The following is a 22651-nucleotide window of genomic DNA, read 5'->3' as shown; positions in this document are numbered from 1 at the left end:
ACAGTGCACTAGACAACTATAAAACATGCAAGTTTAATATGTTATTGTGTATTTCAATTATCGTCAAACCTCGTGCTTGTAAAGAAGATGATTCGAGATGGGCTTCTTTTCGTGATTACCTTTGCAGAGATGGGCTTCTTTTGGAGTTTCAATGTTTTGCTTCGCACGGGACTTAGATTACACACAAGGGTCATAAACGGACATAAAAACCATTTACAAAACCAATAAATGCCTTGTGACTCAATAACAAGCAAGCCGGATTTATGATGATTTCATAATTATTAGAGTTCATTGATGAAAACATGTTCATTATGGTTTGTGTGATTGAGTAATAAATGTATCATTATAAAGAGTAACCTGCATAACTTCTGTAAAAACAAATATAATGAACAATTATTCCAATCTTGTTCCTCAAGTGGAGTAAACATAGATTACTCAGTGTAAATACTTATTTAGGCAGTAATCATTAACCAATCAAAGGTGTTTATTGGCGATTTGTTTAAGCAAGTAACCAATAGTACTCCAGATCCGGCATGACTTATCAGTGTGGTAATTATTGTGTTACAAAAGAAATTCATTATCAGTCGCATTTAGCAGATACACATCCTACTGGCAGGAGAGTTACGCGATATAACGCGAATCCGGCGACAATGGCTATATCACATTTTGAAGCAGTACTTGTCATTGTTGTATCAGTTTTGTCTGGTAAGTAAGATTAATGTAATATGATTTGGTAGAACAACCCGGGTTTAACTAAAAGCTCTCAGAGACAAACAATGTTTCTTATTTTAAATATTGTTAAATTAAATGTATATGATACATATAAAAAACAAAAACGTTGAATAAATAACACTGAATTGGGAAATATATTCCAGGAAAACAACATTAATATTTTATTCTTTTCCAAACTCAAACTCCAAAATCAAAACTATCAATTTTGTTTACAAAGAAATTATTCTTTTATGAGTATGTTGATGGTTCAGACCAGACGATGTTTCGAATTTTTGACGAATTAATAGAAGTATATTTCAGTTATTGTAATTTGATTTTGAAAAGATGTTTAAGAAAAATTACAATGAAATTAACCCTGCTAATGATTTAATTTACGTGTTAAATAGTAAGCAAACATTTAGTTAACCAACAGTAACTGCAGTAGAAGACACTATGCTGTATTTTATACAGTATTTTCTCCTTAAACGCGAGTATTTAGACATTGTGCGTCTCACACTCGCCATTCTGTACGTTGTTATATAAGTCGGCGAGTTCCTCTATGAATGTTTGCGATCCATGTTGTGATCGGTCTTTCTTTTGATCTTTTGACAATAAATTTGTAATGAGAATCAACAGTAGGCTTACATTTGATATTTCATAACTTAATGAATATTGTTTCATTATTATATTTTCTTTTATAAGGATTAAGACGATTTACCATAAATTAAATATTTTCATATTTAAAAAATATCAGTTAAATTTAATCACAAAAGCAATAATGTTCATGACTATTGTTGGTAATAGTTAATACGACAGACAATGTATTTATTATAATTACTTCTTTTAAATAAAAAATGGCTCTTAAATCAACAGATTCAACCATAAAAGCAACAACGTATGAACCAATTACAACAGATTCGAATCCTACGTCACAGAGCAGTGGTACTTCAATTATAACGATAACAGAGTCAACAACTTTTGAACCGTGGACAACAGATTCATTAACCACTATGTTACAAGACAATGGTACTACAAATACACCAACACCGGAACCAACAATGCTTGAACGATTGACCACAAGAGTTTCGATCACTACGTCACAAACCAATAGTACTTCAAATACACCAACACCGGAGCCAACAACGCCTGAACCGCTTACAACAGGAATATCAAACACTACGTCACAAAACAATGATACTTCAAATACAACAACACGAGAGCCGACAACTTTTGAACCGCTTACAACAGAAATATCATATACCACGTCACAAACCAATGGTACTTCAAATGCACCAACACCGGAGCCAACAACGCCTGAACCGCTTACAACAGGAATATCAAACACTACGTCACAAACTAATGGTACTTCAAATACAACAACACCAGAGCCAACAACGCCTGAACCGCTTACAACAGGAATATCAAACACTACGTCACAAACTAATGGTACTTCAAATACAACAACACCGGAGCCAACAACGTCTGAACCGTTTACAACAGAAATATCAAACACTACGTCACAAACCAATGGTACTTCAAATACAACAACACCAGAGCCAACAACGTCTGAACCGTTTACAACAGAAATATCAAACACTACGTCACAAACCAATGGTACTTCAAATACAACAACACCAGAGCCAACAACGCCTGAACCGCTTACAACAGGAATATCAAACACTACGTCACAAACTAATGGTACTTCAAATACAAAAACACCGGAGCCGACAACCTTTGAACCGCTTACAACAGTATTATCAAACACTAAGTCACAAAACAATGATACTTCAAATGCAACAACACCAGAGCCGACAACTTTTGAACCGCTTACAACAGGAATATCAAACACTACGTCACAAAACAATGATACTTCAAATGCAACAACACCAGAGCCGACAACTTTTGAACCGCTTACAACAGAAATATCAAACACTACGTCACAAAACAATGATACTTCAAATGCAACAACACCAGAGCCGACAACTTTTGAACCGCTTACAACAGGAATACCAAACACTACGTCACAGACCAGTGATACTTCAAATACAACAACACTGGAGCCAACAATGCCTGAACCGCTTACAACAGAAATATCAAACACTACGTCACAAAACAATGATACTTCAAATGCAACAACACCAGAGCCGACAACTTTTGAACCGCTTACAACAGGAATACCAAACACTACGTCACAGACCAATGATACTTCAAATACAACAACACCGGAGCCAACAACGTCTGAACCGTTTACAACAGAAATATCAAACACTACGTCACAGACCAATGATACTTCAAATACAACAACACCGGAGCCGACAACCTTTGAACCGCTTACAACAGGAATATCAAACACTACGTCACAAAACAGTGATACTTCAAATACACAAACACCAGAACTAACAACGTCTATACCATTTACAACAGAAATAGCATACACCACGTCACAAAACAATGGTATTTCAAATGCATCAACACCGGAGCCGACAACTTTCGAACCGCTTACAACAGAAATATCATACACCACGTCACAAACCAATGGTACTTCAAATACAACAACACCAGAGCCGACAACTTTTGAACCGCTTACAACAAAAATATCATACACCACGTCACAAAACAATGTTACTTCAAATACACCAACATCGGAGCCAACAACTTCAGAACCATTTAGAACAGGAATATCAAATACTACGTCACAAACCAATCGTACTTCAAATGCACCAACTCCGGAGCCAACAACGCCTGAACCGCTTACAACAGAAATATCAAACACTACGTCACAAACTAATGGTACTTCAAATGCACCAACACCGGAGCCAACAACGTCTGAACCGTTTACAACAGGAATATCAAACACTACGTCACAAAACAATGATACTTCAAATACAACAACACCGGAGCCGACAACCTTTGAACCGCTTACAACAGGAATACCAAACACTACGTCACAAAACAATGATACTTCAAATACACCAACACCGGAGCCAACAACGCCTGAACCGCTTACAACAGGAATATCAAACACTACGTCACAGACCAATGATACTTCAAATACACCAACACCGGAGCCAACAACGCCTGAACCGCTTACAACAGTATTATCAAACACTACGTCACAAAACAGTGATACTTCAAATACACCAACACCGGAGCCAACAACGCCTGAACCGCTTACAACAGTATTATCAAACACTACGTCACAGACCAATGATACTTCAAATACACCAACACCGGAGCCAACAACGCCTGAACCGCTTACAACAGGAATATCAAACACTACGTCACAGACCAATGATACTTCAAATACACCAACACCGGAGCCAACAACGCCTGAACCGCTTACAACAGAAATATCAAACACTACGTCACAAACCAATGGTACTTCAAATACACCAACACCGGAGCCAACAACCTTTGAACCGCTTACAGCAGTATTATCAAACACCACGTCACAAAACAATGATACTTCAAATACACAAACACCAGAACTAACAACGTCTATACCATTTACAACAGAAATAGCATACACCACGTCACAAAACAATGGTATTTCAAATGCATCAACACCGGAGCCGACAACTTTCGAACCGCTTACAACAGAAATATCATACACCACGTCACAAACCAATGGTACTTCAAATACAACAACACCAGAGCCGACAACTTTTGAACCGCTTACAACAAAAATATCATACACCACGTCACAAAACAATGTTACTTCAAATACACCAAAATCGGAGCCAACAACTTCAGAACCATTTAGAACAGGAATATCAAATACTACGTCACAAACCAATCGTACTTCAAATGCACCAACTCCGGAGCCAACAACGCCTGAACCGCTTACAACAGAAATATCAAACACTACGTCACAAACTAATGGTACTTCAAATGCACCAACACCGGAGCCAACAACGTCTGAACCGTTTACAACAGGAATATCAAACACTACGTCACAAAACAATGATACTTCAAATACAACAACACCGGAGCCGACAACCTTTGAACCGCTTACAACAGGAATACCAAACACTACGTCACAAAACAATGATACTTCAAATACACCAACACCGGAGCCAACAACGCCTGAACCGCTTACAACAGGAATATCAAACACTACGTCACAGACCAATGATACTTCAAATACACCAACACCGGAGCCAACAACGCCTGAACCGCTTACAACAGTATTATCAAACACTACGTCACAAAACAGTGATACTTCAAATACACCAACACCGGAGCCAACAACGCCTGAACCGCTTACAACAGTATTATCAAACACTACGTCACAGACCAATGATACTTCAAATACACCAACACCGGAGCCAACAACGCCTGAACCGCTTACAACAGGAATATCAAACACTACGTCACAGACCAATGATACTTCAAATACACCAACACCGGAGCCAACAACGCCTGAACCGCTTACAACAGAAATATCAAACACTACGTCACAAACCAATGGTACTTCAAATACACCAACACCGGAGCCAACAACCTTTGAACCGCTTACAGCAGTATTATCAAACACCACGTCACAAAACAATGATACTTCAAATACACAAACACCAGAACTAACAACGTCTATACCATTTACAACAGAAATAGCATACACCACGTCACAAAACAATGGTATTTCAAATGCATCAACACCGGAGCCGACAACTTTCGAACCGCTTACAACAGAAATATCATACACCACGTCACAAACCAATGGTACTTCAAATACAACAACACCAGAGCCGACAACTTTTGAACCGCTTACAACAAAAATATCATACACCACGTCACAAAACAATGTTACTTCAAATACACCAACATCGGAGCCAACAACTTCAGAACCATTTAGAACAGGAATATCAAATACTACGTCACAAACCAATCGTACTTCAAATGCACCAACTCCGGAGCCAACAACGCCTGAACCGCTTACAACAGAAATATCAAACACTACGTCACAAACTAATGGTACTTCAAATGCACCAACACCGGAGCCAACAACGTCTGAACCGTTTACAACAGGAATATCAAACACTACGTCACAAACCAATGGTACTTCAAATACAACAACACTGGAGCCAACAACGTCTGAACCATTTAGAACAGAAATATCAAACACTACGTCACAAACTAATGGTACTTCAAATACACCAACACCGGAGCCAACAACGCCTGAACCGCTTACAACAGGAATATCAAACACTACGTCACAAACCAATGGTACTTCAAATACACCAACACCGGAGCCAACAACGCCTGAACCGCTTACAACAGGAATATCAAACACTACGTCACAAACTAATGGTACTTCAAATACAACAACACCGGAGCCAACAACGCCTGAACCGCTTACAACAGGAATATCAAACACTACGTCACAAACTAATGGTACTTCAAATGCACCAACACCGGAGCCAACAACGTCTGAACCGTTTACAACAGGAATATCAAACACTACGTCACAAACCAATGGTACTTCAAATACACCAACACCGGAACCACTAACTCCTGAACCATTGACAACAAGAGTTTCAAACACTACGTCACACAACAATGGTACTTTAAATACACCAACAACTTTTTCACCGATTACAACAGCAGTATTGGGAACAACGTTAAACACAACAGGAATACCAAGCACTTCTTCGAAAAATGTTACAAGAAAATCAACATCTGCGCAACCAATATCAACGACGTCAGAACAACAGCCGACAACTAAAGGTTTATTTTATTTCTTTGCTTCTTCTCAAATCAAGTTATTTTACACATTATGTCATGTAATAAATTCAGTATTATAATTATTATTTATATATTATTAACAAACCTAATATAATTTGTTATAATGTTTTTAAAATAATATTAATGTATAAAGTAATATGTTATTCGTACAGTATCTATTTCATGTTATGGCAGGTAACATCCCACCAACAATCGAATGCCCCGGTGACATATCATCGACAGATACATCTCCTGATTGGATAATACCAATAGCAAACGATGATGAAACACCGCCACCACCGGTTGATTGTACAAGTAACCCAGGAGACTCTTATCCAATAGGATCAATCACAAAAGTCACATGTACTACAATAGACGTTGTCAGACAGCAAGATAGTTGCTCATTTTACATAACTGTTGGTAAGTTTTGGATTCATTTTAGTAGTAATTTATTGTAGTAGTAACGGCCGGAAGAACAATAGATGAATAACAAAATTATACAAACTTTTTGTCTATGGATTTCTAGATAACCACACATTTATAGCCCTAATGGTAGTAACACTTAAATACAGTATCATTATAAAAAATGTGTTTATTTTTTTCAATATCGATTTAAAAAAAGATTGTCACAGTATACATTGAAGTAACCTATAATTTTACTTATTTTAGAAACTGGTCTATCTACTGAAATTAGAAATCTCACAAAGGTAGGATTAGGATAAATCTTTTTATTTATTTTAATGGTACAGTATTTAACCATTTCAGTTTTCAATTTTACTTATAGTAGGCCTACTTATAGAGCCCTTTACAGTACGATTATTTTGTAGTTCATAAAGTACAGTAGTCTATGGAGTGCTCATGCTAAAATCATTTAAATAAAACTAGTATTTTGAATTATTAGAACGTTGATGAAGAGAATGTGGAAGAGGTTGCTGTTGAGCTTGAGGAAATAGTAGAGAACGCAGAGAACTCTGGTGACCTTCAACCGGCTGATATACAAGAAGTATCCGTAGCTCTGGAAACAATAACTGACACTGAATCAACAAATGAAAATGTAAGTTAAAAAATAAATTGAACATTTAACTGAATTGAAACTGAGATAGAAAATAACGGTTTAAATATGTGGCAAAAACTATTAGTAAATATGCCAGGTTGTAGATTGTTTATATTAAGTGTTGGTCTGGTTGAAAATGTGCTGGTTGCAAACAAAACAAATTGTTTAGTCAAGCAAAGGTCAATTACTGTAAATTTAACTTTAGTATCTACAGTGCCAACAGATATGGTTGTATGTTTGTGTTGCTATTTTAGATTTTGTAGCTAACTACATAAGGTTTGCTAGAGTTGGATAACAAGGTAAATGTTTAGCTCTGTAAAAATATAGATAACCTCAAATTAAATATTGTTACTATACTATTCTACCATTGACAGAAACACTGAGGTTTGACCCATTTAAAACAGTTCAAAATAATTAATACAAAATAGCTTGTGACAAAGAAAATGTTTGGCAAGTTGCTTTTGACTATACAATAGATTATTTATATTTCTTCAATATTCAGAAAATAGCAAACTATAAACACAATATGTACTATTCTTTATTATATACTTGTCTAATTAGCTTCCATTTCAATCCATTAAAAAAAAAGCACAATGTTGTATAAACCATCCATTACAGTATAATGATTATTGTTCAGGTCACTGATGCAGTAGTTGGTACTGTAGATGCAGTGCTCTCATCTGATTCGTCAGACACTGATCTCCCTCCTGAGACAACATCTGTCATTCTTGAGTCTTTTGAGCAACAAATTAGTACGGCAGCCACTGATGGTCAGAATTATACTCAGAATGAAGAAACGCTGTCTGTGCAGACTTTAAGTTTTGACTCTGATAATCTTAGACACGATGTTGTATTCGCTGTGCAACAAGATAAGAAAAATACTGAGGTTTGCGTTGATGGAGGATGCGGGGATTACCAATCCATAACTTTACCACGTGATCTGCTAACAAACAGTACGTACAGGGTAATCTTATACTTACTGGATTATTAAGATTAAGATACAGGCTGCAATTACTTTAGATTCTACTGTATTGTTGACGGTGACAATATTTTGGCATACATGGCGTGTCATAATTGTACTTATACTAAGATAAATTAAAACTACTGAGTAGTATTTCAAATATACCATATTACTATACTAAACTATCACTGATCAATTTTTGCTACAGTTATACCATTATTTAGCAACAGTACCACATACCTAAACATCTAAAATGTACTAATTTATCTAATAAGTAAGAATAAACAATTAAAAACTCGTTGTGGTTGCCTCTGATCTTTTGGTTTTTTTTTCCTTTTTGCAACAATAAAGCTTGGATATCAGCATGTATACCAAGCATGTTATATTCACTGAACATTATAATATGATACATAATCATTTTCTGACTTATTTCAAACAGATAAAAGATCAAATGTTAGTTTTACATCATATTACAATTCAAAACTGTTCCAGTCATCTAGTTCTGGAAATCTCAACCTAACCGATGTTATTCTATCAGCAACTGTGTATGACGACAGCCTTCCACCTGTGTTTGAAGAACCTGTTAAAATTGTCTTTAATATACCTAAGGTATTATCAGAAAACAAAAATCTTTATTTTGATAATTGCATGTGCAAAGATCTACCACAATTTAAACCATGCTGAACTATTTATTGTCGTTTTTCATATTTCATTCATTTATATTATTATTACGTCTATTGGAGCAGGATTATGCAGATCAAAATGCTACTTGTGTGTTTTGGAACTCAACTCTCAACGTTTATGGTGATTGGTCAGAAGAGGGGTGTATGCTAGTCAATATGGATGATGAGGGCAGTATAGCATGCCACTGTACACATCTTACAAATTTTGCTGTTTTATTTGTAAGTTTTATTTATAATACTGTAACCAAAATAAACTGTGCAAATTGGAAACAAACAAAATGTAAAGTTAAAGTAAATTTAATAACTTCGCTTTCTGACCATCCAAATATTTTTTTTTTCTGCAAAATCTCCTTCGTGAATTTTTATTTCCCCCTAGCAAATACTTTTCCTGAATCTAACCATTTGTATTCTTTTTATTGAGGAAATACATTATCATTACAATACAATGTTGAAAGTCAACATACTGTACTGGTAGTGGGATTGAGCAGTTAAACTTTTGTCCTTTTCTTTTAGTTCCATAACGAATTGTCGGAAGGTGTTGAATTATTTTTGGACATTGTGACGTATGTAGGATGTGGGGTGTCAATATTATGCCTGTTGATTACAATAGTATTTAGCCTATCAATAAAGTAAGTTATTGTAGGCCTAATATTTCTTTAACCGATTTATTCAGAATTACAAAACACAAGTTCAGAATTGCGTGGAAAGATGACATTCATAGTGAAAATCTGCCTGCAATGACACCAATAGTGTGCTTAAGTCACTCAAATGCATGCAGTATTTTACAAAGTTTCATTACTTAAATAAGTGTACTCTACTCTTTTCAACAGAACTCTTCGAAAACGTCAATCTCAGAAAATACTAATAAACCTTTCCATCTCACTAACTTGTCTGTATATCACATTCATATGTGGCATTGATACCGCAACTCCAGGAACTGTAGCTTGTACAACAATAGCTGTATTGTTACATTACTTTCTGTTGACGTCTGTCGCATGGACATCCGTGGAAGCAGCCAATATGTATTTGTTATTTGTGAAAGTTTTTAACGCTAAGTCTTCCAAGTTTTTGTGGTTTTCAATGGTCTTTGCTTGGGGTAAGTGAGTTTCAAAGTTGTTCTTTTGACGCCAATACACATGTCACAACATTAAATGACAAGTTTAATCCTACAGTATTCTTAGAATAGTGTACTACGATAAAACCACTAATAAGGGGACACCTTCAGGAGCACCTGACTCACTGTGGTGTCACAAAGGAAAGGCTCTACTATTGAATATAATCTCATTGATACTGATATAACTTCTATGTATTGGTACTAACTATATACCATGTTATATAATCGGTATTTTCTTTCTTCTTCTAGGTATTCCATGCATACCACCGATAGTTTTACTATCAGTAGATGTCTCATTCTATGAAAACCCAGACTAGTAAGTGTACTTATCATTTTCTACAGTTCAAAAAAAGTTTCTAAACTCACAAGATACTATATTAGTCTATTACTACAATACATACTGAACAAATATATAAAAGTTGGTCTTTGTCTATTGGACCCTGTATATTGTTATTACAAATCATTATGCCAACTAATGGAAAAAATAACATTTGGTCCATTTCTATTGGTCCTTGTCTATTGGACCTTGTTTATTGCTATTACAAATCATTCTGCAAACTGAAAACATAGCATTTTGTCCATCTCTATTGGTCCTTGTCTATTGTTCCCTACAAATCATTCTAACTATTCAAAAATAACATGTTGGTTCTTTTCTATTGGTCCACAAGTCGATTGGACCTTGTCTATAGTTACTATACAAATCATTATGCTATTACAGTATTAAAAACTAATATCTTTGTGATTTACAGCTGTTATCTCAACACTTCGGAATTCAACGTCTTCATCTACGCTGTTCTTATTCCAATCGCAATTGCCATCGTTTTTAACTCGGTTATATTCATAGTGGTTCTTAAAAATTTATACTGCTCGCGATCTAAATTACTGAATAAAGATGTTAGTTCAAAAGAAAAGAAAAAGCGGGTCACCAACGCTATCGCTATTTCTCTGCTCTTAGGCCTGACATGGGTTTTTGGATTTCTGTCTTTTGAGAGCAAAACTGACCTCGTGTTTCTAATATTGTTCTGCGTGTTTAACTCTTTCCAAGGAGTGGCAATATTTTATTTGTTCACGTTCAGACAGAAAGAATTTAAAGATTTAAAGAAATGTTTCAAGAAGAAGTATAGACCAAATCAGTTATACACTCTTAATCATTCAACTACAGAAACTGTGACTACTACTAGTGAAATAACAATGTCAATTTTACCAACCACAGCAGCTGGAAATTTTAGTACCTTTAAACCCGAGGTCGAAAATCCAGCATTTGAAACTAGTGAAGAAGGCAACAGTGAATGAACAGCTTTTCAGTTGAGTATAGTTCTATCATGCATGCACGTCCGTCTCTCAGGGATGCCTCACCTCCGTCATAAATTCTAGCACCAACTGACTTAAACAGTTTTTAGGCTTAGAATTTCCTTTTAGAATTTTTTATATTTTATTTTTTTAATACAGTAATATAATTATCAAAAACTTGCACAAATTTAGGCTATACTCACCTGATTTAAACAAGGGAAGAGTGAAAGTTCACTTTCCTATGTTAAAACGTAATAGTGTAGTTTGCACATGTATAGTGGATTTTGACAAGTAAATCCAATAAACGCACTTACGCCCTCGTGCCATCATTTACTGTTGCAATGTTAGCATTATTTAATGTAAGATATACGCAATATGAAAAGATATTACACCATTAAAAAAATGTATTAGTAATGCTTGTAACTGAAATAAAGAAATATCTACGTTTGTAAAATCTGTATATACTGTACCACCACAAGAAAACGTTTAGATTGAAGTGTACTTTTTTTTCAGAAAAAAAGCTTGATGGAATTGCATCTGAAAGTTCAGTGCTCTGAGTTCAATATACGACATAATTATAATCATGCATACAAATATTTCCTATGACAAAACCACAGCTTTATTTAAAAGAATATGTTGTTTTGTAAAGCATGCGGTTCGTGTTTGTTAAGTACGGGTCACGAGTAAATAAATAATAGAAGTAATAACACCGAACTTTTATGTGTAAATAAACACAATTTTTATATTAACTTATTCAATTAAGCATACAAATTGAAAATAAAAGGAAACAATTCTCTTTGAAACCAATCGTATGTACAGTAAGTTCATTGGTGAACATTATTTGCTATGGGGAACTAAAATAAAATAAATACAGTTTCATTTCCTCAAAACTTCATTATTATTCTGTTTGTTTAGCCTGTAAACTTCGCCAATACAAACAAACTATACTGTAAATCGAAAAATGTGTGGAATATAACTTTTTGTCTTTTGATAAAGGAATAAACTTAAAGTGTGTGTGTATGTTATTTGTCACCTGCTGTGTATGTGATTCAATTCAATACCAATATTGATAATAAGCTAAATTTAAACCAGCTTTATTAAAAATAGGGTAATAAATAAATAAGTCAAACAATGTTGTATCAGGGTATCATAAAAACAAGTTTATTTTTGACACGTACACGGACGAAGAGACATTATTTATGCATAGTGTGGTTAACTTGATTTGAGAGCGATCCATAAACGTAACGATAATGGAAATATCGATTGTGACAGTAGTGTTTCTATCACTATTATCTGGTATTGGTAAGTTTCGTGGTGATTCAGTTTTTTATGTTTGTTTATAATGTTATAAAAAATACACTTTATAAGAAACAATATTCATTTTATTTATTATTTTTAATGTATTTATTTCCTTTATTATTTATTTATTTCTTGTTTGTGAAGTTTTTGGTTAAAGTGGTTTTTTTTTATATTATTATTGATAAGTTGTAACATATTAATTCAATTGATGATTTAGTTTATAGAATATATCCACCTCCAAAATTGGGTTCCTATTGATATAATCATCTTTTTGTATTTTTGACAATTTTGTTTTTTAACATTTAGAATTTTCTTTGCTATTGTAAATTGTATGGTCATTAGATAATTTATTCATTTTTTTAAAATGATTATATCTTTTACGTTATTTCTATAAGCTCTTTCTAAAAAGTAACCATAGCCAGAATACTAGGAAAGAGTGGAGATTGGCTTCTTGATTTCTCTTTCTGATTCTATTTAAGTTACCGCTGCTGTTATAAAAACAGATTTCCAGTCTGGTTTTGGTGGTTGGACTCAGGAATATAATGATGATTTCAATTGGACACGGACGCATAATTCTACATATTCACCTGGAACTGGACCGACAAACGGCCATTCCGGCTATACAGGTAAGCTGGGGGACTTTTTTCCCTCTACATTTCAACAAAGCATATTTATCAAACACAGACTAGGACTTGTTAAAAAATGTCCATGGTTAATGTTCACTGCGGAGTTAGAAGATATAATCAATTGTGAGTTTTTAATAAATAAAGAAAAGGCAAAAAAAATGTGGTCAGATATGGACCGTAACAATTTAGCAAGGTATAAAATTAACGTTTATAAAATTGATATTTAGGTAAAGTAAAATATAACTTTTTTTTTTTTTTTTTTTTTTTTTTTATTGCCTGAAAGAGATAAAAAGAGTTATAAAATTAAGAATTCTGTGGTAAATTATACGTACATTGTTAAGGATTGAAAAACGTGTAAAGAGTGTATAACATAGAGGAATTTTGTTTTCTTTCCTTATACTATTATATATAAAATGCAATGGTAGGAGTGAGATAACAGTTGTACTGAAAGTTAGTTAATGTCAATTATATTGTATTGTATCATTACATTACTCATGTGCTCAATGTACTCATTGTAAACGAACATTTTATTGATGAAGAAATAAAAGTGGGTCGATCCTGCATAAGACAAAAAAAAAAAGCATATTTATTATTATATTTAACATTTACTTCCTCCTAATTTCTTGCCTACTGTATACCGTGCATTGAATAACACTTGCTAATATAAATGTATAATTGGTTTTTTTTCTTTTTAAACAAAGAGGATTATTATGTTCACATTGAAACATCATATCCAATAACTGAAGGGATGTCGGCTCGCCTAAAAAGTCCAGTGTTACCAAACGGTAAAAATGTGACCTTATCCTTTTACTACCACATGTACGGATTTACTATTGGGACACTAAACGTTTACAGAATGCCATATTCACGCTGGCCTGACAACCTTTTATGGTCAAAAAGTGGTAGTCAAGGAGATGTATGGCATAATGCTTCAGTAAAATTCGTCCAAACTGAATCTGGTTATGTTGACAATTACATCGTTTTTGAAGGCATTTCCGGAAATTCTTTTACTGGCGATATTGCAATCGACGATATCTATATCAGTGATGGTATGTAGGTCTCTACCTAAAACAAGTTGATATTAGTTTTAGTATTGCACTATTAAATAGGCCTACAAGATACAAATAGCAATCACAAATGACGTTATGATCCTGTTGTCACTGTGTTTATAACATTAATTCCTTGCGTAAAATAGGTAGGCCTACTAAGTTTATGTTTAAACTATATTTAATTGTATTCAAAATTCGTTCAAAAATAGGTTCACCCGTAACTACTATGGAACCACCTGTAAGTGATTCGACTTCCTTTCTGACTGATGTGGTAGATTTACAAAGTACTGAAAATGACCGAAGTCCACCTTCCAACAATGATACACCTACGAAAAATACAAGATCAGCGAAACCAACAACGTCTGACATGCTCTCAACATGGCTATCAAATACCAGAATAGAATATTACAATGTTACAATAAATACTACAGAGGAGCCAATAATACCTGAACTGCTGACGTCATTGTTATCGTACACATCATTAGAATATTATAATGTTACAACAAATACTACAGAGGAGCCAATAACGCCTGAACTGCTGACGTCATTGTTGTCGTACACATCGTTAGAATATTATAATGTTACAACAAATACTACAGAGGAGCCAATAACACCTGAATTGATGACGTCATTGTTGTCGTACACATTGTTAGAATATTATAATGTTACGATAAATACAACAGCAGGAGAACCATTCACAACATTGAGAAGTTTTACTACACAGTCGGCGGCAACAACGTCACCAGACCTGCTTACTACAAAAGGTTTTCCTTGTTTTTTATATTATATAATTGAAACTAATACCTTTCATTTCCAGTAAATTAATAACTTTTGGCTGTTTCTTTGCATCCATTTCAAAAGGTGTATCCAAGCCTGTTATGTTCTATTTTTTAAATATATAGGCCTATATAACTATTTACTTTAAACTTTGAGCGATGTAAGGCTGACATGAATTTCCGGAAGGACCAATAAATCTGAATCTAATAATTAAGACTTGTGTATAACAATAATATGTTTTATAATTATTTCTATAATGTTTGCACATTTTAGTAAGTTATTTTTTATTTACTATACCATTTTCACGAAAGCTCCGCCAACGATCAAATGTCCCAGTGACATATCATCTACGGATACAACTCCGGATTGGCTAATACCAATAGCAAAAGCTGATGAAACACCGCCACCACCGGTTTATTGTTCAAATAAACCAGGAGACTCTTATCCAATCGGATCGGTTACAACAGTCACGTGTAATACAACAGACGTAGCAGGGCAGCAAGAAATGTGCTCATTTTACATAACAATCGGTATGTAACAGTATGAATGTAGAATTATTTGATTACTGCACAGAACCAACAAATAAGACCACATTTCCATAGGATATTAAATCGATTTCGTATTCGTGATAGTTTGAAATAATGCCCAGGTGTGTTTATTTTGCTTCTTTGCTTCATAGTATTTTATGCAATCCTATGTCCTACGTTCTAAACAATTCCTATTTTACAAAATGAAATAATGTTTTAGTTTTAATTAATTGTATTTAATTATTATTATTATTATAGAAACTGATCTATCTGAAGAAATCAATAATCTAACGAAGGTACGGTGCCGACATTAATTTATAAATTTACATCATATTATCATTGCTTTTGTAGTAACGTATAATTGGCACACACTTTCATAATACAGTACCAATAATTATACATTTACGATGAATGTTCTTTATCGACACCAAGAAATGTAAACCTGTGTTATATTATAAGTTATATTATGTGTTTCCAGTCTAGTCAGCCTGGAACATATCTTTAACTTGTTTAAGCCTCTCTTTAGAACGTTGGTGAAGACAACGTAGAAAAGGTTGCAGTTGAACTTGAAGAAATAGTAGAGAAAGCAGAAGACGTTGGTGACCTTCAACCAGCTGATATACAAGAAGTATCCGTAGCTCTGGAAACAATAACTGATATTGAATCAACAAATGAAAATGTAAGTTAAACATGCAGTACAATTATTATAATACTGTTACCTATAAAACTGAAATATCTGTAATTGTAACAGTCCCAGTAATCGGAGGTATGTCATCATAAATGTCACATAAAGATGTATTGTCCACCTGAAAAAATAATTATTAAAATATTTTCTGTTGAATATGCCATTTTATTGTTACATAATAGTTATCCACTTTGACCAAGAATTTGATCCAAAATAAAATGTATTTATCTGAAAAAAATGTAATTTAAAGCAAAAAAATTGTAAAATTGACTGCCAGCCAATGGATTTTTAGTTCCATTTAACCATTTATTTTTTATCATTTTATTTAGTGAAAACATTGTTTTTTCGGTGTTTTTTTTCTACGGAAGTGATTAACTTTATTGGAACTACAAAATAACCTATTCAAGTTTGATTTAATTTACCTTAATTTTTCATGTTTTGGGGAACAATACATCTTTAACTCACAAGGTTATCTTACAATGTAAAATATTAGGTCACTGATGCCATAGTAAGTATTGTTGATGCAGTACTAGTCGCATCCGACTCAGAAGACACTGTTCTTACACCTGCAACAACCTCTGTCATCCTGGAGTCTTTTGAGCAACAAATTAGTACAGCTGCCACTAATGGCCAGAATTATACTCAAAATGAAGAAACGCTGTCTGTACAGACTTTAAGTTTTGACTCTGATAATCTTCGACATGATGTGGTATTTGCTGTGAAACAAGATAAGAAAGAGACTGAGGTTTGTATTGATGGTGGTTGTAGCGCCAATGACCAGTCTATCACATTACCACGTGACCTGGTTTCAAACGGTACGTTTACTCATGCTAGAATTATTCTGTTACTGTTACTGATTAAAACAAAATGTAAAATTTTGTAACGTGTTGTGTAAAGTATAAAATGTCCATTAACTTATAACTGTATCATATTTGAAATGCATTTGATAGCTCGCATTAGTTATATATTACCTAATAGAGATAGTTCAATGTATATTTGAGTGCTCCTGGCGAGATAGTATCAACTGCTTTTCTAATACCAGTGTCAACAATTACAACGTAAAGTACTATATCTATACTTACTATTATATTGTTTAACTTTAAAACAGATAAAAAATCAAATGTCAGCTTTACATCATATTACAATTCAAAATTGTTCCAGTCGTCGAGTTCAGGAAATCTCAGCATATCGAGTGTTATTCTATCAGCCACCGTGTATGACGACAGCCTTCCACCCGTGTTTGAAGAACCCGTTAAAATTGTCTTCAATATTAAAAAGGTAAATGTTTGTGTGCTGTATCTATCCGCTTTATATCTTTGTTTTTTATCCTTTATTGTTTATGTGGGGATTAATCTAATCATGTGATAATTAAATACTGCCCCCTATAGGTGTTACTGCCCCCTATAATTGTAACAGTCTTTTTCAAATGATTTTCTTTTTTTTATATTCATGAACCGGTCAAGGAAGCAAATAGTTTTGTCTCTTACTTAATTAAAGATCTGATTAAAAGGACCATACTGATCTCTATTGTTATGCTAAAAACAAATTAAAACCAAATACACCACCGGACCGTGGTAAAAGTGAGAAAAGGCGTGTTTTTCCTTTTGTGTTGTCGTCCACACATCCTTACAATTTGGTGTCAGAAGTGGGATCGTGGATCGTATTTGGCTTTAACATTAGAGATCAGTGATGGCAAGCAAGGCATCGTTGCGAGATGTGCAGAGGACGGTTGATGAGCTAAGAGCCGAACTAGAAGCAACTAGGCGTGCTGCCCATGGGAATGGAAACACAGTATATGTTCTCCCAGAGAAGAAGATGAGACACTTTGTGGGAGCCGAAGGGGAATGTGTAGAGTCCTTTGTTGAAGACGATGGTACTGGAGACGTTTACCCTGACTGGCCTGATGATGCTGGCATTGACTCTGAAAATGCTGAAAAGATTCTTCTTGTTGTGAATAATATTAAGTTTGAGGACAAACTCAGCTTAAACAGGGGAGTGTGGGGATTAATCTAATCATGTGATAATTAAATACTGCCCCCTATAGGTGTTACTGCCCCCTATAATTGTAACAGTCTTTTTCAAATGATTTTCTTTTTTTTGTATTCATGAACCGGTCAAGGAAGCAAATAGTTTTGTCTCTTACTTAATTAAAGATCTAATTAAAAGGACCATACTGATCTCTATTGTTATGCTAAAAACAAATTAAAACCAAATACACCACCGGACCGTGGTAAAAGTGAGAAAAGGCGTGTTTTTCCTTTTGTGTTGTCGTCCACACATCCTTACATTTAGATTAAGACTTCAGTAAAAACTATGAACAACTCCTATACAAGACGACCTGTCAATTTTAAAAAGCTGCAAATTAATTCCAGAGGAACTTTTAGGACACCAAACAGGGTGATATTGTAGTGCTCAACTTGTGATCATTGTAATTACTTCTTCTAATTAACGTCACTTCGAAATCTTTTGAAATAGGCCTAAACACTATAATAATACAAATGGTTTATTTTGAAGGCATACGAGGATGTTTCATGTGTTTTTTGGAACGCAACTCTCAACGGCTTTGGTGATTGGTCAGAAGATGGATGTATGCTTGTTGGCATGGACGATGATGGCAGCATAACATGCCACTGTACACATCTGACAAATTTCGCTGTTTTATTTGTAAGCTTTACTTTATCTAAAATGTGATTACATTAGTTTTATTGGTTCATAATTATTAGCATTTATTAGAAATGTGCTGCTTTATTTTCCTTTCTTTTTCAGTTTCCAAATACGTTGAAAAGTAAAGTTGTATTGGTTTTGGACATAGTGACGTATGTAGGTTGTGGGGTGTCAATACTGTGTCTACTGATAACAATATACGTTAGCCTATCAAAAAAGTAAGTTCTCAATTATAGAAAGATAGGTTTGTCTGGAAAAATGAAATACAAATGCATTGTGTCCATGGAATAACAAATGTATAAATTAATTTTAACAGAACCTTTCGTAAGCTTCAACCTCAGAAAATACTGTTAAACCTTTGCATCTCACTAACTTGTCTGTATATCACATTCATATGTGGTATTGATACTGCAACTCCAGGAACTGTAGCTTGTACAACAATAGCTGTATTGTTACATTACTTTCTGTTGACGTCTGTCGCATGGACATCCGTGGAAGCAACAAATATGTATTTGCTGTTGGTTAAAGTAGTTGACGCTAACACCTCGAACCTTTTACGACGTTCTGTGATCTTGGCCTGGGGTATGTACCGTATGTTTTCAAAAGCTAAATATCCATTCACACTGGACCCGGATTCGGCCCCTGTGTGATAATAGCCTAAAGGTTACCGCAAACAAAATGCAAAAATACAATCTCAATTGTTTTCTTTTTCTAGGTCTTCCATTGATACCACTAGTAGTTCTACTCTCAGTTGATGTGTCATTCTATAAAAACACAAATTAGTAAGTATACCCACCGGGCTTCATTTCTTTATAATAAAATGTTAAAATCAAACCCCAATTCCACAGTAGGCAAACAAAATAATTGTATTCATTATAGGTCTAAATATTGGCTATATTTTATATGAGTTTACTGTTAATTTTTCTTTTTTAGTTTATTTCCGTAGAGCAACAATATTATTAACCAAAACCATTTTTCGGGTTTTTTCAGTTGTTACCTAAACACACATGAATCGAACGTCTTTATCTACGCTGTTATTACCCCGATTGCAATCGCTATGGCTTGTAACTTCATTATATACATATGTATTCTTAGAAGCCTGTACTGCTCAAGCTATAACGTGCAAGAAAAGTGTACCACGTTGAAGGAGAAGAAGAAGCGTGTCTCCAACGCCATCGCGATATCTTTACTCCTGGGCCTGACATGGATTTTCGGATTTCTGTCTTTTGAAAGTGAAGCTGATCACGTGTTTCTGATCTTATTCTGTGTGTTTAACTCTCTGCAAGGAGTTGCAATATTTTACTTGTTCACCTTCAGAAAAAGAAGAAAAAAATGGAAGACAACTTTAAATGAATCATTAAATAAAGATCTAAAGAAGTATTTTGCAAAAAAGAAAGCCACGAAAACCACAGATGAGAGCGTAACTGAGTTAATTACTTCAACCACAGACATGAATACTACTTATACTATTGAGGCTACTTACAATACTATGTGTGTCGTAGAGGAAACAACCGAGGGTGAAAATCCAGCAATAGGTTTAGATGATGATGGTCGTGATGAAGAACATGAAGTCTAAGTTTTATTTCCTCTAAGTTAAGCCTGTTTTTCAATAAGTGAATTTAATCGCGAGAAAGCGTTGACTTGTTAATATTTCTTCTGCGTTTTAACAAAATGTTCAACCAATCAGAACTTAGATATGTTCAATTCAAGTGGAAAACAAGATAACCATGCCGCTAAACAACTTGATTGGTTCAATTATTTGCGCTGCCCACCGTGTTTGAGTAACAAGCAGCTAAGTGCGTAGGGCCTATAAATGCATTTTTTGTCACTGTAATATTTATCATTACAAAACTCTTATAATAACATACATATAAATAAATAAATAAAAGCCAATTGCTACACAGATATCGTACCATTATACACATGGTTAGAAGAACATTATATTCAAGTACGTACACAACAATCGCCTATTCCTAACTTAGCACTGTCTCACGTAATATTCCTGACTCCTACCTATATTGCTCTGTGATTAATCAGGCATTTATATTCGAGAATGTTAATTTACCTTTGAAAATACGGCCTGTCGTATTATAATGTTTGATTACGTTCTTTTAAGGTTAATTATATTTTTAATAATTAAAATGATATTACAATGTAAGCTTTTGATAACGATCATAATAATAATTATGCATGCGAATCATCTGAATTAATTTGATTTTACTCATAGTTGACCTAAGTAGTTTCCATTAGAGAACTATTCCAAAATGTATATAATTTAAAAAAATACTATCTACGGTTTTAAGAAGTTACTTTATTAATATGTAATAGTTCATAGACAATTAAATAGGATTCAATTCAACTTTGCATAACTTTAGTTGGGCCTATTATACATGCAGTACAATACACTTATTAATGTAGTCCTAGGCCTAATTGGAACAAAGTGAATTAAAAAGTGGCTACGCTAGTTAGGGATTGCTTGTGTGTTTTCTTGCTATCATCCGTGTCAGTTGTCCATGCTGTTGATACCGGTGAATGAATGCGATTGTGTTTCTTCTTCCTTTTGCACTTTTTTAACCATGTATTCCAAACTTTTCGACATTCTTCATTTCTTATACAAAAGAGATAGAAGATCGCAACACCTTGGAAAGAATTGAAGAAGCAGAACAAAGCTAGAAAAACTACGTTCCCCGGGTAGTCGAAGGCTAGGAACCCAAACACCCAAGTAAGGCCTAGCAAAACACTTATAGCCACGGCGTTCGACGCCCGTGTTCTCCTCTTGACCGTAGACTCGGAACTTCCCTTTCCTGTCGCCAAAGTGCGTACAAAGTACAAAGTGTAGATGACCTTTACAAAGATGAGTGAGTTACAGACGATGACATAACAGATTGGAACGTACAGTCCACAAATATATTTTAAGCGGTATTCTTCGACATCACTGGTGATGTAACAACTATAGAGAATTAATAATGGAAATAATTAATTGTGGAAGAAACATGAGAGATCCATATTTAGAATATCAAAGTTTTTAACTCAACTCATGGCGCGGCCTACAGTAACTTCTTCGAGTAATTACAATTAATGCGTCAAACGGAGTTATGATATGATTAATATTGTTTGTAGAGAGCACCTAATGCAATGGGTACACATCATATCAAACGGCGTTGTGATAGGTTCCACAACCACGCCACGCTATACAGTTAATGTATGTAAAACGTGGTACTTACTATTCACTATTGCCATAAAATGAACTTTCTGTCGCAGACCGCTTATCATCAATAAGCAATGTAGCTACTAATGCTAAAGGCAGGCCTGTAAAGAAAGCAAATAGTCTCTATTTTTAAACAACTCACAGATTCGTTTTCTTACTTTGTGTTTAAGTTTGCTTTATTTTCTGGTCCCAACTTGGAATTTAGTCACAACGCAAGTGAGTTGACCAATCACTAGCGACAGTTTATAAGATTCACCGCGTCATGATTAGTAAAATTAC

General features: G+C 34.3%; 2 protein-coding genes across 2 annotated transcripts; both read left to right on the top strand.

Moving 5' to 3' along the window:
- The first annotated feature begins 1902 nt into the window (after window positions 1-1902).
- On the top strand, window positions 1903-12546 carry LOC140044323 (uncharacterized). The gene is made up of 12 exons (XM_072088801.1): window positions 1903-1989; window positions 2100-6438; window positions 6631-6855; window positions 7105-7142; window positions 7337-7489; window positions 8127-8442; window positions 8890-9059; window positions 9197-9352; window positions 9647-9762; window positions 9964-10229; window positions 10497-10563; window positions 10997-12546. The coding sequence occupies exons 1-12, from the start codon at window positions 1903-1905 to the stop codon at window positions 11538-11540; spliced, it is 6477 nt and encodes a 2158-aa protein (XP_071944902.1). The 3' UTR covers window positions 11541-12546.
- Window positions 12547-14318: 1772 nt separating this feature from the next.
- LOC140044321 (adhesion G-protein coupled receptor G6-like) lies at window positions 14319-21595 on the top strand. The gene is made up of 12 exons (XM_072088800.1): window positions 14319-14511; window positions 14721-15275; window positions 15600-15818; window positions 16074-16111; window positions 16342-16494; window positions 16994-17315; window positions 17609-17778; window positions 19015-19164; window positions 19267-19382; window positions 19481-19746; window positions 19880-19946; window positions 20155-21595. Exons 1-12 carry the CDS (start codon window positions 14319-14321, stop codon window positions 20738-20740), a joined length of 2835 nt encoding a protein of 944 aa, XP_071944901.1. The 3' UTR covers window positions 20741-21595.
- The last annotated feature ends 1056 nt before the right edge of the window (window positions 21596-22651 follow it).

This window comes from Antedon mediterranea, chromosome 3 (genome assembly GCF_964355755.1).
Source record: "Antedon mediterranea chromosome 3, ecAntMedi1.1, whole genome shotgun sequence".
In the NCBI taxonomy this organism is placed as follows: Eukaryota; Metazoa; Echinodermata; class Crinoidea; order Comatulida; family Antedonidae; genus Antedon; species Antedon mediterranea.
The sequence above is the reverse complement of the archived record's forward strand: the minus strand, read 5'-3'. Positions and strand labels throughout refer to the sequence as shown.